This window comes from Heterocephalus glaber, unplaced genomic scaffold, assembly GCF_053883595.1.
Source record: "Heterocephalus glaber isolate CG9 unplaced genomic scaffold, H.glaber_assembly_v1.0 deba00000678, whole genome shotgun sequence".
NCBI lineage: Eukaryota > Metazoa > Chordata > Mammalia > Rodentia > Bathyergidae > Heterocephalus > Heterocephalus glaber.
In genome coordinates this window covers 1,114,276-1,132,685 of record NW_028258157.1, presented here as the reverse complement: position 1 = coordinate 1,132,685, position 18,410 = coordinate 1,114,276, and the positions used below count along the sequence as shown (strand labels likewise).

At 38.6% G+C, this 18,410-nt stretch overlaps 1 protein-coding gene across 9 annotated transcripts in view; it reads left to right on the top strand.

Moving 5' to 3' along the window:
* The window catches only part of Pclo (piccolo presynaptic cytomatrix protein), a 350,152-nt gene that overhangs the window by 253,753 nt on the left and 77,989 nt on the right, over positions 1-18,410 (top strand). For 8 of the 9 annotated variants that reach the window (XM_087206755.1, XM_087206754.1, XM_087206756.1 and 5 more), the window contains 2 exons: positions 16,655-16,763; positions 17,294-17,361. In XM_087206755.1, coding sequence (XP_087062881.1) covers positions 16,655-16,763; positions 17,294-17,361 — 177 coding nt within the window. The remainder of the gene's footprint in view (positions 1-16,654; positions 16,764-17,293; positions 17,362-18,410) is intronic. The other variant, XR_015449439.1, reaches the window with a different exon arrangement.

Sequence of the window (18,410 nt, the reverse complement as noted above, 5' to 3'; positions counted from 1 at the left end):
AGCTATTTCCTTTGTAAATATACCACCTTCTAACTGTAAAAATGTAGCTTTGACTAATCTTGTAAAAGTCCTGTCTTTTTCAAGTTGTAAAATTTTATTTATTAAGAAATAAATGATTTCTTAATCATATGCTAATAAGTATTTTATTAATTGTTCGCTAATAATTTACTGATTATTGACTAATAATTTATTGATCATTTACTCACAGTTTATTGCTTATTTACTAGTTAATAAATTAGTGGTAGAGGCCCTAGGGATTGAGCTCAGGGACTCTACCCCTGAGCCATATCCTTGGCAGTTTTACATTTTTATTTTGAGACAGGATCTTGCTAACTTACCCAGATAGTTTCCAACTTGCCATGCTGCTGTCTCAGCCTCCTAAAGAGCTGAGATTACAGCTGTGCACTACTGTGCCCTGCTGAATTTTTCTTACCAACAATATATTAATCAGTAAACCTAGCATTCTGGTTGAAATCTGTGGACATCCATACAGTGGATATCTGTTCATACATCTTCCTCAGCCTGCCAGTCACTGAAAACACACCTGATTGATTAAGTCCTGTAGGAGTTAGATGGTTTCAGGTCTCGGCCGGTCTTCCTCATCAGCTACTAGTGTGCCACTGAACGAATCTCAGAAACTCCCCAGGTCTTTGGTGGGAATTACAGACACTTCGCCTGTGGAAGGAATGTGACAGAGGGACGGTGCCTTAAGAAACACATACTCAGAGGCTCAGGGGTGGGGAATGAGGTGGTGGCTTGTGAGCAGGAGTAGACAGAAATCCATGAGCTAGAATTAGGACGTGACACTAATTACACAGTGGCACAAAAAACTGGTGAGACAGGAAGTGGCTAAATCGTTTCAGTGCTACTCCTCCCACCAAGCACCTTCCGGGGCTGTGGGATGGGCTTAGAGTAGGAGATTTGGGGCATTTGTCAGCTTCTTAACATTTGTTATTTGTTATGATTTTTTTTCTTCTTTTGACAAGTATCCAGCTGTACTTAACTTTTTATTCACAATTTTATTTTTTCATAAAATGGAATAAGCTGCAGGTCTTACAGATCCTGGATCCACCCTTGAATCAAACGTTTGTTTCTAGTGGAGGAAGTGGAGGAGGTCCGTACTGCAGAATTAGGAACCCACTGCTGGGAGACCAGTGAGCTGGAAATAGCGATGGAGGGGATGAACAGGAAGTCCAGAGAGAGGGCTGTGGTTAGGGAGTGGAGGTGAGAATTTTAGGAAATAACGAAGAGTGCAAATGTGTCCAAACCTGCACTCAGTAACCGCTCTGCACAGGGATATTCTAGAATGAATGGAGGGATCCAGTGCTTTCTTGCTCTCAAAGTGCCAGGAGCTTAGAAAGGCACTGGCTACACAATTCGCACTGTGGCGGGAAAGTCTGATCAGGATCTGAAAAAATAAAAATATAAAATAATTTTGAAAAACTATATAAAGCATGTCTTTAAGGAAAGAAAACTCCTTTCCTTACCTTGTGCTGTCAGTGGGTGTTTTCACTGATCCATGTAGCATTTATTTTCTTTTCTTTTTTTTTTTTTTTTTTTGGTACCGGGGATTGAACTCAGGACCTTACGCTTTCGAGGCAGGCGCCGGAACCACTGAGCTGAATCCCCGGCCCTGTAGCATTTATTTTCACCGAAAGCAAAACTGAAGTAGAGAGATGCACAGACGCAGGTCAGTGCTGTGTGCGTTCAGACCAGGTGGTCCCCAAGGGGAGTGCGCAGGGCCGCCTGCATCCGGCCCAGGGGCTCCCGCCCACTTCCCGTGGTGCCAGGAACTGACGTAAGTGCCTGAAGACAAGCGCTGTCCACGGACTTGCAGAGGTCATGCAAGGAGTGTTCAGTCCACTGACTGGCTGGTGCGTAGTAACAGTACCAGAGGTACGAGGTCTGCTGCCGTCCAGGACAGTGGTCACAGTGGAAGCGAAATATATTCCACAGGAACTCGGCTTTCAGTACTCAACAGCTTCATGTTACGAATGTTTCATTTATTACATTTCTCTGAGTTTTGAGAAGAAAGTAAGTTTCTTTCTACTTTTTTTTAAGCTACATTGGTTTTGTTCTCCCTATTCATTCCTAAATCCCTTATTAGTGTCAGTGTTTGAATTTGCTGAGGGCCTCTCTTAATCCCTTCTTTTAGAGGAAGCCCTGCTGCCAGCTACTCTTCATCTGTGGTTAGAGGGACCCCAGACACCCCGCTCGGCTGTGTGAGTTGCCACCAATCCACTTTCACAGAAGTGCAGATGTGCACAGTGGCCGACACGCTTCAACCTTTGTTACTTTCCTAACTGAAATTTTGTGCTCCTCTCTCTGCGTTCAACCAGTCCCGGCACCACGGCCTCCTTTCTGTCCAGGCGTGGTGGGGCATCTGTCATCCCAGCACTCTGGGAGGCTGAGGAAGGAACATCCCAAGTTTGAGCCCAGCCTGGCAATTTAAAGATATGGTGAGACCTTGCCTCAAAATGAAAAATGAAAAAGGGCCGGGGATGCCGCTCAGTGTGAAGGCCTTGGGTTTAATCACCAGTAGCACGCGCACGTGCACACACACGTGCACACACACACACACACACACACACAATCTTCAAAAAGGTAAAAGCAAGGAAAGTAATTAGGAGCTTAGGAGCCCAGGTGTAAGACATGGCTGTTTGGAACAGCGTGGGAACAGGGCAGACAGTAGGTGTGCTGAGAGGTGGGTACTGTGAGTGTATACAATGCATACTAACGTTCGGCCCATGAGAGCCACTTCAGCACTCTCAGTCACTTGTTCCTGAACACAGTTTTCACATTTGCTAAGCCAGTAAGTTTTTAAAACTTAAATCTGTGCATATGATAATAAACCTTCAGAGCATTTGGCATCCAAGTTTTATATCTTGCTTTCAGTTACCACTATACATCCATACTCTTTAAATGTATATGTGTAGATAGTAGTTCAGTATTTTATATTCTCACCCTCGGCTAGTCACACCTCAGTAGGACAGAAGATAGCCAAGAGCCACACGTGTTAATACTTATGAAGAAAGCTCACTGTGTAAGACTTCCTTATTTGAGGAAATTATGCCTCAGTCAATGTTGCTTCAAGTATTTAGGGAAAACAAAAACGAAGTTTCTCTCAGTGTTTTACAGTCCCTAGAGAGCTTGCATTAATGAGCTGTAGAAGTGGATACAGGACTGTACTAATTTGAAGAACCTGACGCTCAACAAGCCCATTTTTTTTATCATGATAGCATTTTCTGAAAATTGCATTTAATGTAAAAATGTCAAATCAGTTGCTATGCTGTATTTAATATAAAAATGTCGAATCATTTGCTATGCTGTATTCCTATTTTCCTAACCATTTTCCTGGCTTTCAGTATAGCTCTGATTGCTTCTGTTACGAAATATGCACCATGGGCATAGAAAGCTGGGAGCTCCTGGGGGAGGAAAGCTAGCGTCCCACTGACCCAAGGCCGGGCCAGGTGAAGGTTCCTCAGTCCGAAGAGGGGCGGGGTCACGTGAGCGTGACGTCACCGGCCTTCCGCCCACCCAGGTCTCTGTGCGCCCTGCCGAGGGCCAGCCTGGCCGGACGGGGTCACACGTGGCTGATGGCAGGGCCATCTCCAACGCGTGCTGATTAAGCATGTGTGGGCCTAGGGTGGTCAGTTTTATCTTGGCTGAATACATTAATTGATCGTGATTATGCAATTAAATCTAAGGTGTTAGCTGTCAAAGTAGTCAAAAACGTATAATTCTTCTGCATAACTTAATCATAAAAGAACCTTTAAATGTTAGTATTTCTGAATTTATATAGCAAATAAAAAGACCTTGGTTTTTGACCTATCATGAAATGTGATTTCAGAAACCAAGATTTTTTTAATCTGTAAAAATAGGCATGTATACCTATCCTATCATTTTTATTAGATTGCTCTGAGGATAAAATGAGACAAGGTGTACGAAATTACTTTGTTACTGGCTTTTATTAAGTGTCATATAGGGGCTCTTTATTGATATACAGCATGAACATGAATGAAATGGTCCTAATTTCATTTCTTTTATCCAAAGAGATTATATATATATATGTGTATATATATATATATATATATATATATATATATCCTATAACTCACCTAGCATTGTATTTTGATTATTTTTATAGTTGTAATCATGTTTGCTTATGAGTTAGGGAAATTGGTTCTCTACATGAATTTTAGAGAGCTGAAGGGAAAGTAGTTGAATCTGTTTGACAGATATGCTGTTAAACTATTTTCTTCTTAGACAATTCTCATTTTTCAGTGGAAAGTCAATTATTGTACAATGCTGTATACACTATAATATTGATTGATAGCATTTGAAAATTAAATTCTATTCACTAAATGTGATTGAGAAGTTTGCAAATGGAATCCAACCATCACATACCATTTATTATTTATTGCACATCTATCAAACCAAAGAGGATTATTTGCTAAATCTTATTTGTGATTTAAAGGGCAGAATATTGCCACTTCTTATGATTTAGCTTGACATAAAATTTGTTCTATTTCTTTAAAAATTCAGGATGATAAAATGGTTACTGATATTTTTTATTGCTTGCAATGGCTTCCTCATGTTACTTATATCTCTTGATACTAATAATGAGGAATGAAATTATGCACTAAAAGTGAGCCTTTTGACTTTACTGTTCATAATAATTGTAGTATCATTGGCTGCAGTATAGCAAGATTTAAAAAAATGTTCCTCATCGTTGCTTTTATGACTTGTTATGCTGACAATGCATATGTTGTGAAGCAACTACCAAAACTGAGCTACTTGACATACCCCTTCTATAGCCTTTGTTTATTGGTGAGAACATTTATGACCTATGCTCTTAGCAAATCTTAAGTACACAGTACATGGTTACTAACAGTGTTCAACATGAGCACTACACCTGCAGAACTTATCTTCACACTGAAAGGTTATATTTGGTTTTTGTTTTATCTGGGAGGTGTTTGTTTTTGTTGTTTTGTATTGATCTTTGGTGTTGTGTGGGGTTTGTTTTGTTGTTGCTGTTATTTGTTGAGTTTTTGGTTTTGGGGGGGGGTTTTGGTGGTGGTGATGGTGGTTTCTGTTTTTCAGTACTGAGCCTTCACACTGAGCTATATTCTCAGACTTTCTTTACTTTTTATTTTGAGACAAAGTCTTGATAAATTGCTAAATTTTAGAGGCTGGGCCTGAATTTACAATCCTCCTGCTTCAGCCTCCCAGAGTGCTAGGATTGCAGGTGTGCACCCTGTGTCCAGCTTAAAGGTCTCTACATTTTGGTGAGTATCCCCCACTGCCCATCCCTCAGCCCTGGAAACCACCATCTGCCCTATACTCTGCCTCTGGGAGAGCATTTTTCTAGGTTCCACACATAAGTAAGATCATACAGTATTTGTTCCCCTCTGACTTATTTCATTTAGAATAATGCCATCAAGTTTCATTTCAGTTGCTGCAAGTAGCAAGATTTCTTTGATTTTATTGCTGTATATATCACAATTTTTAGCCACTAATCTGAGAGCATTCAAATAGCTGTCTCCATGACTTGGCTGTGGCTGTAACACTGTGATGAGCAGGAAACTTTATCTCCTCTAGCTATGTACCCAGAAGTGGGATTGCTCACTGATGATATTATAGTTCTATTTTTTCCTTTTTTTGAAGAACCTCCATTCTGTTCTCCTTAATGGCTGTACTAATGTAGGTTCTCACCAACACTTTATAACCATCCCTTGTTCTCTACATCCTTGGGGACACTCAGTTAACTTTTGGAGAAGGAGTGAGGAGTTGTTCCATTGGGGCTTTGATTTGCTTTTCCCTGATAATGAGTGTTGCTGGCCAGCTTTTCAGGAACCCATCGTCCACTTGTCTGTGTACTTTGAGAACATGTGTATTGTGGTTCTTTGCCATCTTTTAAATCAAGTTATTTGTTCCATTCCATTTGTGCTCATGAGTCTTACGACTTTCTTCTATACATTAGATCACAGCCTGTTAAATGTAGGGTTTGCACAACTTTTTTCCCATTTGCCGCTTGCGCCTTTGCTGTGAAGATGCTTTTTACTTTGGGATAGCTCTGCTTCTTCATTTTGTCACTGCTGCTGCTGCTTGTACTTTTGGTGTAATAATGATAATAATAAAACCCCACCATTGCCAAGGTTAACATCATGGCATTTTTCCTATGTCTCTGAGGAGTATCATGGTTTCAGACTTTATGTTTAATTCATTTTAAGTTGATTTTTGTGAGTTTAAGGAAAGAGTCATGCTGTTTTCTTTTTCCACATTCCCAACACCATTGATTAACACACTATACTTGGCCTGTTTTTCTTCCCAAAAGAGGGTTGACTGGATTTTTCTGGCTTATTCCTGGGCACTTGATTCTGGCTCCCTGGCCTGTGTGTTGTTGTGCTACCATCGTACCAGTTGGAGGACTGCAGCTTGCAATGTGGTCTGAAATACCAGTGCAGACTCCAGCTGTGTTCTTCTCAAAATTGTGTTGACTATTTGGGGTCTTTTCGATTCCATATGAATGTTGGGGATATTGGTTCTATTTCTTTGAAAAACATCTTGGAGTATTTGTAGGGGTTGCATTCAACCTATAAATCACTTGCAGTGGTTTGGGAATTTAAAAAATATTAATTCTTTCAAAGAATGACAAGGGGCATTCTGTCTTTTTCAGCACAGAAAAACACTCGGTTAAATTTCTACCCTGGTATTTCATTTTTGTACCTACTGTAAATAGGATATTTTTATTATGTCTTTTTCAGATAGTTCATTGCTAGTGTATAGAAAAACAACTGATTTTGGTATGCTGATTTTATGTTCTACAACTCTACTGAACTTCTTTATTTCATCAGTATTTTAATGGAATCTTGGGATTTTGTAAATATAAAATTGAGTCATCTGAAAACAGAGACCATTTTCCTTCTTTCCACTATGGATGCTATAGTAATTATTACCCATCCCAGCTAGGGCTTCCACGCTCTGTTTAATAAATGAGTGAGAGTGATTGTCCATATGGTAAAGAAAAAAATCTTTCATGCCATCACCATAGAGCATCAGTCAGCAGTGGGGTGTCCTGCTTGACTTTCATGGTTGCTTATTATTTTGAGGTATATTCCTCACATGCTCAGTTTGTTGAGAGTTTTTACTGTGAAAATCAAACGTTGCATTTTATCTGGTGTGTTGTCTGCCCTGTGGAGAGGATCTTGCCATTTCTCCCCCTCATCGTGCCCAGGTGTGGACCACGCTTACTGGTTTATGGATGTCGATGGGCCTCACATCCCCAGGGCCCATCCTACTTGTTTGTGGTGGATACAACTTTCACTGTGCTACTGAATTTGGTTTGCTAGATTTTGCTGAAGGTTTTATATTTATGTTCTTCAGGGATATTGGCCAATAATTCCCTTTTCTTGTATTGTTCTTGTCTGGATTTAGATTTGGAATAAAACTGGCCTTTTAAAATGAGTATGGAAGTGTTCCTTCCTCTTCAATTAAAATGTAAAAATTTTATTAAACTTTTATGTAGAGCATATGACTGCTTGTAATATTGCTAGGTAAGAGTACTTGTGATATTTGGTTGCAATAAGACATCCCTACTCTTTTGTCAAAAAAGTCATTTTATTATCCTATTGGTTAAGTAAATTTGAATTTTTCTTTTACTTTGAATTTTTACTTTTAAACTATGATTGGGAGTTTTTTTGTCATAAGTTTCCTTTTCAGAAACATAATTCCCTTTTTGCCTCATGTATGCATAATTTAAAGTTACATCTCAGTAATGTAAGCAAAGAGCTATGCATTTGATCTGTCAAATAATGTTATAAGATGGAATTTAAATTATCCGTCCACATCAGCCTTTAGGGATGACAAAGATTTTGCCACTGAGTCAAACAGGGCTCATTTCTTAGGAAATGATTTTCTTAGAATATAGTGAGAATATTTTGTGTTAAAATATATTACTTATGCAGTGGGGTACACTGAAGTAGCATTTTAAAAAGAATGTTTCATAATATATGCATGCCAAGCATATTAAAAACATAACTGAAGCAGAATTTTTAAGATTTCAGTAATGATACTTAAAGCCAAGAAGCAACTAGGCCGAGAATTTTGCTCAGTGGTTTCTCCGCCGGCTGCGCAAGCGCAAGGATCCGAGTTCGATCCCCGGTACCAAAAAAGCAGCCCAGAAGCAACGGTTAGATGAGCATTTTTCAGGCACAAATGGATCATTTCTGTTAGCTTCCTGTGTCTGTCCAATTAACTCTGTGTTTCCATATAATCCATATATTGTTAGTTTAATCTGTTCACATTAGCTAGCCATGGTGTTCTTCAGATTTGATAGTGTTAATTTCTTAATATCATTTCTTAGCAAGTCCGAAAATGTCTCTTCCAGACATTTTATCATAAAATGGGAAATTAAACTAAGAAACGGTTGTTCATTTATGAGTTGCAACCTACTGTAATTGAGACGATGGCGCTGCACACAGGAAACTCTTCTCTGGGGTCAGAGAAATGATGATGCACCCACCCGCCCTGACTTGGTCTGTCTCAAAAAGACAGCGATTCCAAGTGCGCTCGGCTGTGGCCACACAGTGATGTCGGCATCTGTTCCAGTCCTTCCAGAAAACATGCGAGTGTAACACTAGATTATTTTCCTAATCCTTGTGAACAGAAACAATTCTATTACGATAATTTTTCAAGTTCGACAACAGATTATAGCTAATTATGTTCTGGTGTTCACCTTACCCGAGGCAGAACTTGCAGCACTCATACCGGAGGGGAGGGGAGGAAACACGTTACTCTTTTTTTTTTTTTTTTTGATACCGGGGATCGAACTTGGGTCCTTGGGCCTGTGAGGCAGGCGGCGGAACCACTGAGCTAAATCCCCGGCCCGGAAACAGGTTATTCTTCGGCTGGGAATCAAGTGAGATCAGCTCCAATCCTGCCTTCACCTGGGCCGGAAACTGTTTCCCGCCCACCCGTGCAGGCTCCGTGAGGCCTCACACTGCGGGACGCGGGCGCGGGGCAGGCGCGGCCGGCCCCTCACCCACGCAGGGAAGGCGGTGCGAACGCCACGCACTTCCGGAGCCCAGCTGGCCCAGAAATTTGAAAGAGTGTATACCGATAAAATGCAGACTAAGAATTCCAATGAGTTTGATCTACTTTCTTCACACTATGAAGAGAAGAAGCTGAGACATATCACGTATTTTAAAAATATACAGTTTAATGGAATAAAATCTTGACATTTTAGATTTATTTTGTTTTTCTTTTTGAAACTGATTTTATTGGTCCACTTTAATGTACGTAGTGATTACCTTGATCATAGGGGATTTGTACCTGTACACGACATATCTCGATTCTGCTTTTTCCCCCAACCCCTTCTCCTCCCTTCAACCCCGCTTTCCCTCCTTACTTACAAAAACTTTGTTTCTGTTTCCCCCCTTCTATTGATTTTTTCTTTTCCCTTTCCTTTCCCCCTCCCACCTTGCGTGTTCTCCTCCCATTTGAACATTTTCTTCCTATTTCCCCATATCTGCTATGTATTTTGGTCCTTATTTACCCTTTTGGTTTTGCACACCAGAGAAACGATGGATATTTGTATGTCTGATTTATTTCACATAGCAGCATGATCTCACGTCCATTTACCTAGAAATGTCTCAAGTTTATCCTTCTTTATGCCAGAGTATTGCTCCATTGTATAAAAAACCCAAATCTTTATCCATTCATCGGTTGATGGGCATTTGGGCTGTTTCCAAGATTTAGCTATTACAGCTTGTGCTGCTATAAACATGGGTGTGCATATATCACTATGATATGATACTTTTAATTCTTTTAGGAAGATACCAACAAGGGGAACAGCTGGATGAAATGGAACCTCTAGTTTTAGTTTTTTGAGGTATCTCCACACTGATTTCCACAGTGGTTGCATCAGTCTACACTCCACCAACAATGGAGAAGGGTTCCTTTCTTCCACAGCCTGGCCAGCACATTTATTGGTTGATTTCTTGATAATAGCCATTCTTTCTGGAGTGAGATGGAATCTCAGCATTGTTTTAATTTGCATTTTACAAATGATCAGTGATGTTGAACATTTTTTCATATATTTATTTGCTATTCATACTTCTTCATATGAGGAGTGTCTATTCATTTCACCTGTCCAATTTTGGATTGAGATTTTAAATTTGAGGAATCTGATTTTTGGAATTCTTTATATATTCTAGATATGAGTCCTTTGTCTGAGGAACAGCTGGCAAAATTTTTTTCCAACTCTGGGTTGTTTCTTCACTGTGTTGGTGGTTTCCTTTGCTATGCAAAAGCTTTTTAATATGATGAAATCCCATTTGTTGGTTATTTGTAATATGTCCTCTGCAACTGGGTTTTCTTCACAGAGCTTTTGCCTACATCAATGTCTTCAAGTGTTCTACCTATCCTATCTTCCATCAGATTTGGTGTTTTTGTTTTAATATTTAAATCTTTGATCCATTTGGATTTTACTTTAGTACATAGGGATAGACATGGGCTAGTTTTAATCTTCAGCATGTGGAAAGCCACTTTTCCCAGCACCATTTATTGAAGAGGCTATCTTTCTTCCAGTGAAGATGTTTGGACCCTTTGTCAAAGATAAGGTGGCTGAGTGTGTTTGGAGTTGCTTCTACATCTTTGAATCTGTTCCAGTGATCCCTAGGTCTTTTTTTTTTTTTTGCCAGTACCATGCTCTTTTAATCACTGTAGCTTTGTAGTATAATTTCAGGTCAGGTATTGTGATACCTCCTGCCTTGCCTTTGTTGCCCAGAAATGCTATTGCTATTATAGGTCTCTTCTGGTTCCAAATAAATTTAGGATCGTTTTGTCTAATTCTGTGAAGTATGCTGTTGGTGTTTTGATAAGGACTGCATTAAATCTGTATAACAATTTTGGAAGTATGGCCATTTTCACTATATTGGTTCTTCCTACCCAAGAACGGGGATATCTTTCCATTGTCTGATATCCACTTCCACCTCCTTTTTCAGAGTGCTATAGTTTTCAATGTAAAGTTCCTTTATTTGCTTTGTTAGACTGACTCCTAAGTCTTTCATTTTTTTGATATTGAAGAAAAAAATAAAAAGGCTGGGATGTAAACATTTCAAAAATTTCTCATACAAACCTTCAGCTCCAAAGTTACATTTCCATAAGCCCTAAACCAGCGGATGTATATCTTCTTCCATCATAGCCCCCGGGTTCTCCCCATCACAGAGTGAAGTAAACTCAAGCGGTCATCAAGCAGTAAAATGTACCTGGAGGTCCCAGAGTGGGGTACCCACCGAGCTCAGGCACGCGGCAGCTGGTTAAGGACCAAACAAAGTAGGAGCACGCTGGTGATGGTCAAGACAAAGTACCAACTACATAAGCATTCTTAGATGTTGTGTGTATCGAGAGTCTGTCGTTTAAGGTTTGTTTGAGCTTTTACTTATGAATACCATAAGTAAAAAATAATAGCAATATTGAAAACATAGTAAAGTTGTGATGATATTACTTTCCAACAAAATACTGTCCAACTTTTAGGTTATGTATTTGCAGATGAATTTCTCCAGAAAAACATACTGGAGTTTTTAATGTCTCATCATCCACATTGATTGTTTCCTTGTCTTGTGAATAGGCAGGATACTATTTAAATACTATTTTTTGGCCTTTATCTTTTATTTTCTTCCTTCATTCTTTTATCCCTTCCTTTTGCTTATTTTTTCTTTTTCCTTTCTCACTTTTACATTAATGTGTAGATAGCTCAAATTTATAAATTATAAAAATGTGTTTTTTAAAAAATAAAATTTACCTCTATGTGTATTTCTCATTCATGAATGCTGCTCAACATGAAAGTGAGTAATTACATAATCGGTGTAGGTGATGTACAGGGTTCCCCAAGCCCACCTGCAAGGGATGTTGCTTCTTAATTCGTTTTATAGAAGGCTCCCGAGTGATTGTCTACATTTAGGAAATTAATATTAGACCTGGCTAATATGAATGTGAAAAAGATGTAAAACAAATCGCAAAAAATTGTTTGTTTTTGTGTTTATGTATACTTTATTTAGTTAGTTTACTTAGGGTTAGGCTTTTCTTTTCTTTTTCAGACCACCCTCTGCCTCACATCTTCACATCCTACCACACCAGCCTTGTGGGTTCATGCAAGATCCTTTGTTGTTTTGTGTATTTTTACTCATTCGTTCATTCATTCATTCACTCATTCATTTTCTTCTATTTTCTCTCAGTTCCTTCTTCTCTTCTTGGGCAACCAATATAATCTATCTGATGCCTATTATTTATATGTAAGATACATTTTATTTTATGTGCATATTGTGCGAATCTACATAAACGGCATTTCCCAAAGGTCACATCCTGTTCCTCACCTGCCATGGATTTTGAGCTGGATCTACCTGTGTGACCCTGATGTCATCTGTTTCCTCCACCTTCGGCCAAGGATTTCCATCATCAGCGTCTCTACACTCCCAGTGGCCATTTCTCCCGATTCTTCCACAAATACATGCCCAAGAAGAGAAGATCTGGTGTACATGTGTTTGATTTAACTGGTTTCTGCCAGACTGCCCTCTAGAAGACTTGCATTCCCTTGGCTGTCATTAGGGCACTTACAGCTGTATAAACTGCAAGCGGGCTGCTGTTTCGCCTGCTCCTCCTGAGGCAGTCATGGCACCCCACGCACAGCATGGGAATAGTGGAAATAACCACGTAGTGAGTCTTACCTCCTTTGGGGAGGTCAGAGTCTTCTGATCCCAGTCCGACCAACACACGGCTTTTCCTGACCTTCAGACTCTTTCCAATATGATGACAGTTAAGTGACAGGTCCTTCTTGCTTTCCTCTGTGCTTTCTAATCACACTGAATCTGGACTTTTCTTGATGTATCTACAACAGTGCTGGACTTTCTCCTCTGTGAATTGCCTTTTTTTACTAATTGCAAAACTATTTTTAATTTTTCCACAAAAGTACAGTATCTTTTTATTAATTTTTATGACAGCAACCGAAATTAGACATAAACAAAGAGGATTGTTTAATGTATGCCACATACCATGTGCTAGAAAAATACTTGTAAAAAGAATTAAATGAAAAAGTCTCATAAGCTTTGGTGTTATATATGTTTGAATATACAGTAAACTGAATAATTTTAATTAATATGTTGTTTTTGATGTAATGGCAAACATTAAATATAGATCAAGGAATAATATAACAAAAATTTTGCACTATAAAGATAATAATGACTTTTGCCAGTCTGAAGAGCATTCAAAATCAGCCCCAGAAGTTCAGAAAACATACATAAAAATGTCTTATGTTGGTTGTTTTTTAAAACTTCTATAATGACCTAATAACCTGATAATTGATTTTGGGTTTTTTTGTCGTTATTGTTATTGTAGTATTGTTTTAGGTTGTTTTATAATATTTTATTTGTATGTTCCTAACCTCCTAGCTTTGAGATTTAAAAAGCAAATCCTATCATGACTGTTGTGCACTTGGCAAAAGTCTAGATTGTGTGTTAGTTTCTGAGAGGAACTATCCCTATAGGTACTGTACAGGAACATGACTGATGGTCATCTGTGTTGTCTCAGACTTGAAAAATTGTTTAATAGGCATCTGGGTATAATTTAAATGTTAGGAAAATATAAAATCGTACTCACAATGAGTAAACATCATCATTCCTGTCTATACGATCTTTTAGGTAATTTCTCTAAAGGACAGCCAGTATCAAATACTATTTTAATTTGAAAAAATATTTACATTTTTTAAAATTATAAAATGTTAGTTTTTTAAATTTCAAAGTATAATAAAAATTTTGCATGCATTTTATATTGTTTTATAGGATTTTATAATTAATAAATACATTTCAAGTATTTTGAAGTCAGAGAGTATAATGCTTCCTATTTTATTCATTTTGCTCCAAATGGCCTTGGCTATTCAAGGTATTTCATAGTTCCATATGAATTTTAGGATTGTTTTTTCCCAGTTCTGTGAACACTGTGATTCTTATTTTGATTCAGATTGCATTGAATCTGTCAGTGGCCTTGGATAGTTTGGATGTTCTTATAATACTGATTCTTGAAATCTATCACATGAAATTTCTTTTCATTTTTTGATATCCTGTTCAATTTCTTTCATAAACGTTTTATAATTTTCATCTACATGTCTCCTACCTCTTTGGGTAAATGTATTCCTACCTATTTTTGGAAGCTCTTTTAAATGGGTTTGCTTTCTTGATATCTAATTCACTTAATTCACTATTGGCATAGACTAATGCTACTATTTTTTTATATTGACTTTGTGTCCTGCAACTTTGATGAATTTATTAGTCCTAAGTTTTTTATAGTCTTTGGGAGCTTTCGATATATAAGATCACGTAATCTGCAAACAGTGAGACTCTGTTTCTTCCCAGTTTAGATGACTTTTGTTCCTTCCTTGGCTGTTCCGAGCAGGTCTTCTAGTACTGTGTTTAATGAAGATGGTGAAGTGGGCGTGCCTGTCTTTTTCCAGGTTTAGAAAATATTCAGCTTTTCTCATTTGGTACCTTGGCTTTTATTATGTTGAGGGAAATTCCCTCTGTACCTAGCCTGTTCTCCATTTTTATCATGAAAGGATATTAAACATTATCACATGTCCTTTCCTTCATTCTGCTGATGTGTTGTATCAAATGTATTACTTATGAAATTCATGGCATTTAATTCATACAACTTGCAGAATCACTTTATAAAGTAAATACAGAGTGGTCTGTACATTCCATTCGTGATTTAGTTTCGTTCTTACAGGATGTGTAGCAAACTAGTGAGAAGTATGAAAGAACTCTGGAAGTGGTGATGTTTCCTTCGGATCTCATCAGACCTGAGGCAGGGGAAAGGTCAGGTTCTGTGGCAGCCCTGTGCCCTCCACCTCATGAGATGGGGCCGTGTGGTTCCAGGCCTCAGACATGCGTCTAGAGGGATCCTGGTCTCTGCATAATTTTTCAGCAATTTTTAAAGTAATACTAAGTAGTTTTTCTCTTATGATTAGGTGCATTTTTCATTTCATTGGATCTTTTTTTCAACTTGCCCTTTATTTTGAGAATAAAAATTTGAACAGATAGATTCACAGAAAAAGAATGAAAATCTGTGACTATTTCTTTGCAAAGAATGTGCTCCTGAAGAAAAGTGACAATGCAATTTCTGAATTATAACAGCATTAATTTGTTTTAATTCAAAATCATCTGTGTATAAATGTACTTTTTCCCTTGACCTTAAAAAATAGTGCTTTATTTTCTTCTTTCAGTGTGCTGTAGTTTTCTTTAGCGGTATTGTCATTGTTTGTTACATAATTTTCTCATTTTATGTGTACAACAGCCTGGGATGGTTGAAATAAACCCTAAGGCCACCTGGAGATAACATTTTCATGGAGTAAGTTATGGAAAAGTCATTTTCTGTTTGTGTTCCTCTCAGCCTTTTGATGGAGCTTTTCTGGAGTTTCGCTGCAGTGTAAATGCATTTCCCTCCCTGGATTGCGACTGGCAATATGCTTTCCAGTGTGTTTCCTTGAAGACCCCTCATGCCGTGTTTAGAATTTCCCACTGAACTCAGTGGTGAGCAATAGGGAATTTCCACATAGGGTGAAGCTCATGGAAAACCTAATTGTTGAGTAATTATTAATGTTTCTTAAATTATACCATAGTTATATGGACTTTTCCCAAATAAAGCTATTCATATTCACAAATATTTTGGCACTGAATTGGATGAAACCATCTATTTTTATCCAGATCACATAGGCAGATCTTAGGACCACGAAAGTCATGCCAAACATACATCCTTAAATTATCTTGAAGCTCATAAAATGGACCAAAGAGACCAGATATATAATATGTAAATATTGTTTCACTGCTTTATTTTTGTATAAAACTGTCTCTTTAGATAGAGAGGAAAATGAGCCCAGCTACATACTTTACAGGACTCAGAACAAGGTAAAAATGAGGGTGCTTTGTTCAGACATTATTAAAAATGCCAACATGGCAACAGCACAGCCAGCCCAGAGCCACGTGCACATGGGGCCTTGTGCTCTTCCTGCAGCTCCCTCTGTCCTGTTCAGGAATGTCTGGCGTGCAGTGAGAGAAGAGCTCAGAATGCATTCCATTTAATCTGGACATACTTAAGGTGTTGCAGTTTCTAGAGGGAAGCTTCACCAGGAAATCTTGATGACGTTTTTCTGTGATTCCCATTCCATGCTAAAATGTGGAAGCTCACATTCTTCCAAAAGCTTGCTCTCTCAGAGAGAATTCTACTGGAAGTGATAATGATCATGTTTTCTCTATACAAAATTGGTCTAAGCAGTATATATTCAGTGCTGTTTTCTTTATAGAAGTGTGAACAGAATGCATGCGTTTGATAATATTTAATGGGTTTCCAAAAGCAAAAGTTTGCATGTTGTATTAAATATAGTCTGTGTGCTCAGGTAAGTTGATGAGATCACCCTGGTAATGTTCCAGAGAACTTGGAATGGATGTTCTCCGAAACGGTGTGCTGAGCTGGCTTTTAAGTGCAGAGATGTCTCCTATTTCCTGTGACCCCAGATCAGAGACACACACACACACACACACACACACACACACACACACACACACACACCACACTTTTGGCTTTATTCTCCAATTTGTCTTTATAGGGATGCAAGTACTGGAGTGGAATGGAATCCCCTTAACTTCTAAAACATATGAAGAAGTACAGAGCATCATTAGTCAGCAGAGTGGGGAAGCAGAAATATGTGTAAGACTGTGAGTTTTTCCCCATCTTTCTGTTTCCATTTTTTGGCTATTCATGGCTCTTTTAATTTAAAATTGTTAAGGTGGAACCTTTGCCAGGCAGCAAGTGCTTCAGTGATTAGAGAATGAAGTGAATACAAGGTTTATAGATTTCTTGTGTTCAGAATCAAAGCCTAAGTAAAGCATAGACAGAATTCAGCTTAGTTTCTAAATACGTCAATTGCTGTCTCTCTTTTCATGCGTTTATTGAAACATGCTTCATTTAAATGAAAGCCTGAACCCATTTAGATTTCATGGACGTGTAGAGTATTTCAAAATAAACTTACATTTAATCCATAAAGATTTCACCTTAAATGATCATTTTTATCAGCTCTGACTTTTAGCAGCATTGTAAATAATACTGGGATACAAGGGTGAGCATGCTTTGGAGCTGCTTTAATCATAACCACTTCTCATTTACTACTGAAAACAAACAGGGTAGTTGGAAGGAAGTGCTTTGTCTCAGGCTTCCTCGATTTCTAATGTTTTGTCTTGATTTTTAGGGATCTCAACATGCTCTCAGATTCTGAAAATCTCCAGCACATGGAACTCCATGAGCCACCCAAAGCCGGTAGGTAGATGCATCTACTTCCAACCATGGATGAAGAGCCACACCAGACATGGTTTGGAGCAGAGGCAGCTGTCAATTAAGATGCAGACATAAACACAGACACAGAGAAGGGAATAGATTTGTAGGTGTTTATATAACTGTGGACAGAATGAAAAGTATTGTAGCTATATTGTAGCATTCTGAGGAAACATATTTGTGTGTTAGACTTGATAAGAAATTCGTATTAAGTCCTTGCTGTGTAAGTTCACAGTTTTAGTTCTTTAGATATAAATTCATCCTGTGAAAGTGATCCAGTGTTACATATTTTTAGTTAATACTTGTTTGCTTTCAGGATAAGAATGCTTTTGTTTTTGTGGGGTGGGTGTGGGTGCTGGGGATAAACCCAGGGCCCTGTGGGTGCCAGGCTAATGCTTTGTCTCTGAGCTGGATCCCAACCTGTAACTCAGTTCTGAAATTTTATTCCTGTACTTTTTGATAGCCTTTTCATAATAAATAAAAATCAACACGTGAGTTCATAAGTTTAGGATGAAAAGACGTAAACCTTTCTTAGATAACAAATACAATCTACACATTTTAAATGTGTAAGATTTTAAATGCTACTTTTCCCCTTGTTTCGCTTTTGTTGAACACTTCCTATGCCAACATGACAATTCTAGAGCCTGGGTCACTGCATTCAACAGAATAGACCAGGTCCTAGCAGGACTTCAACCGCCGTGCAGAAGTGCATGGGTTCCGGGCTTTCCCTGTAGGGAAGGAAGGAGCTACGTGAGGTGCAGGGGCCAAGCAGGCTGTCACACAGATGCCTTCCTGGGGGTGAACGGGATTTTGCACCCTCACACAGTTCTCCACTGAATGATAGAAGCGTTTTTCCGAAGACACAATAGGAACTACAGGCCCCTGTACTTCAGCATCATATCCCTGCTCTCTGGCCTCCCCTCCCTTCGAAATGAATCCTGAAGTTGATCTGAGCATGGAGCTTAGTTTATCGGTGACATTTCGTCTCTGTCACCCAGAACTCCGGCGAGTTCCTGGTGTCAGGACCCGGATAT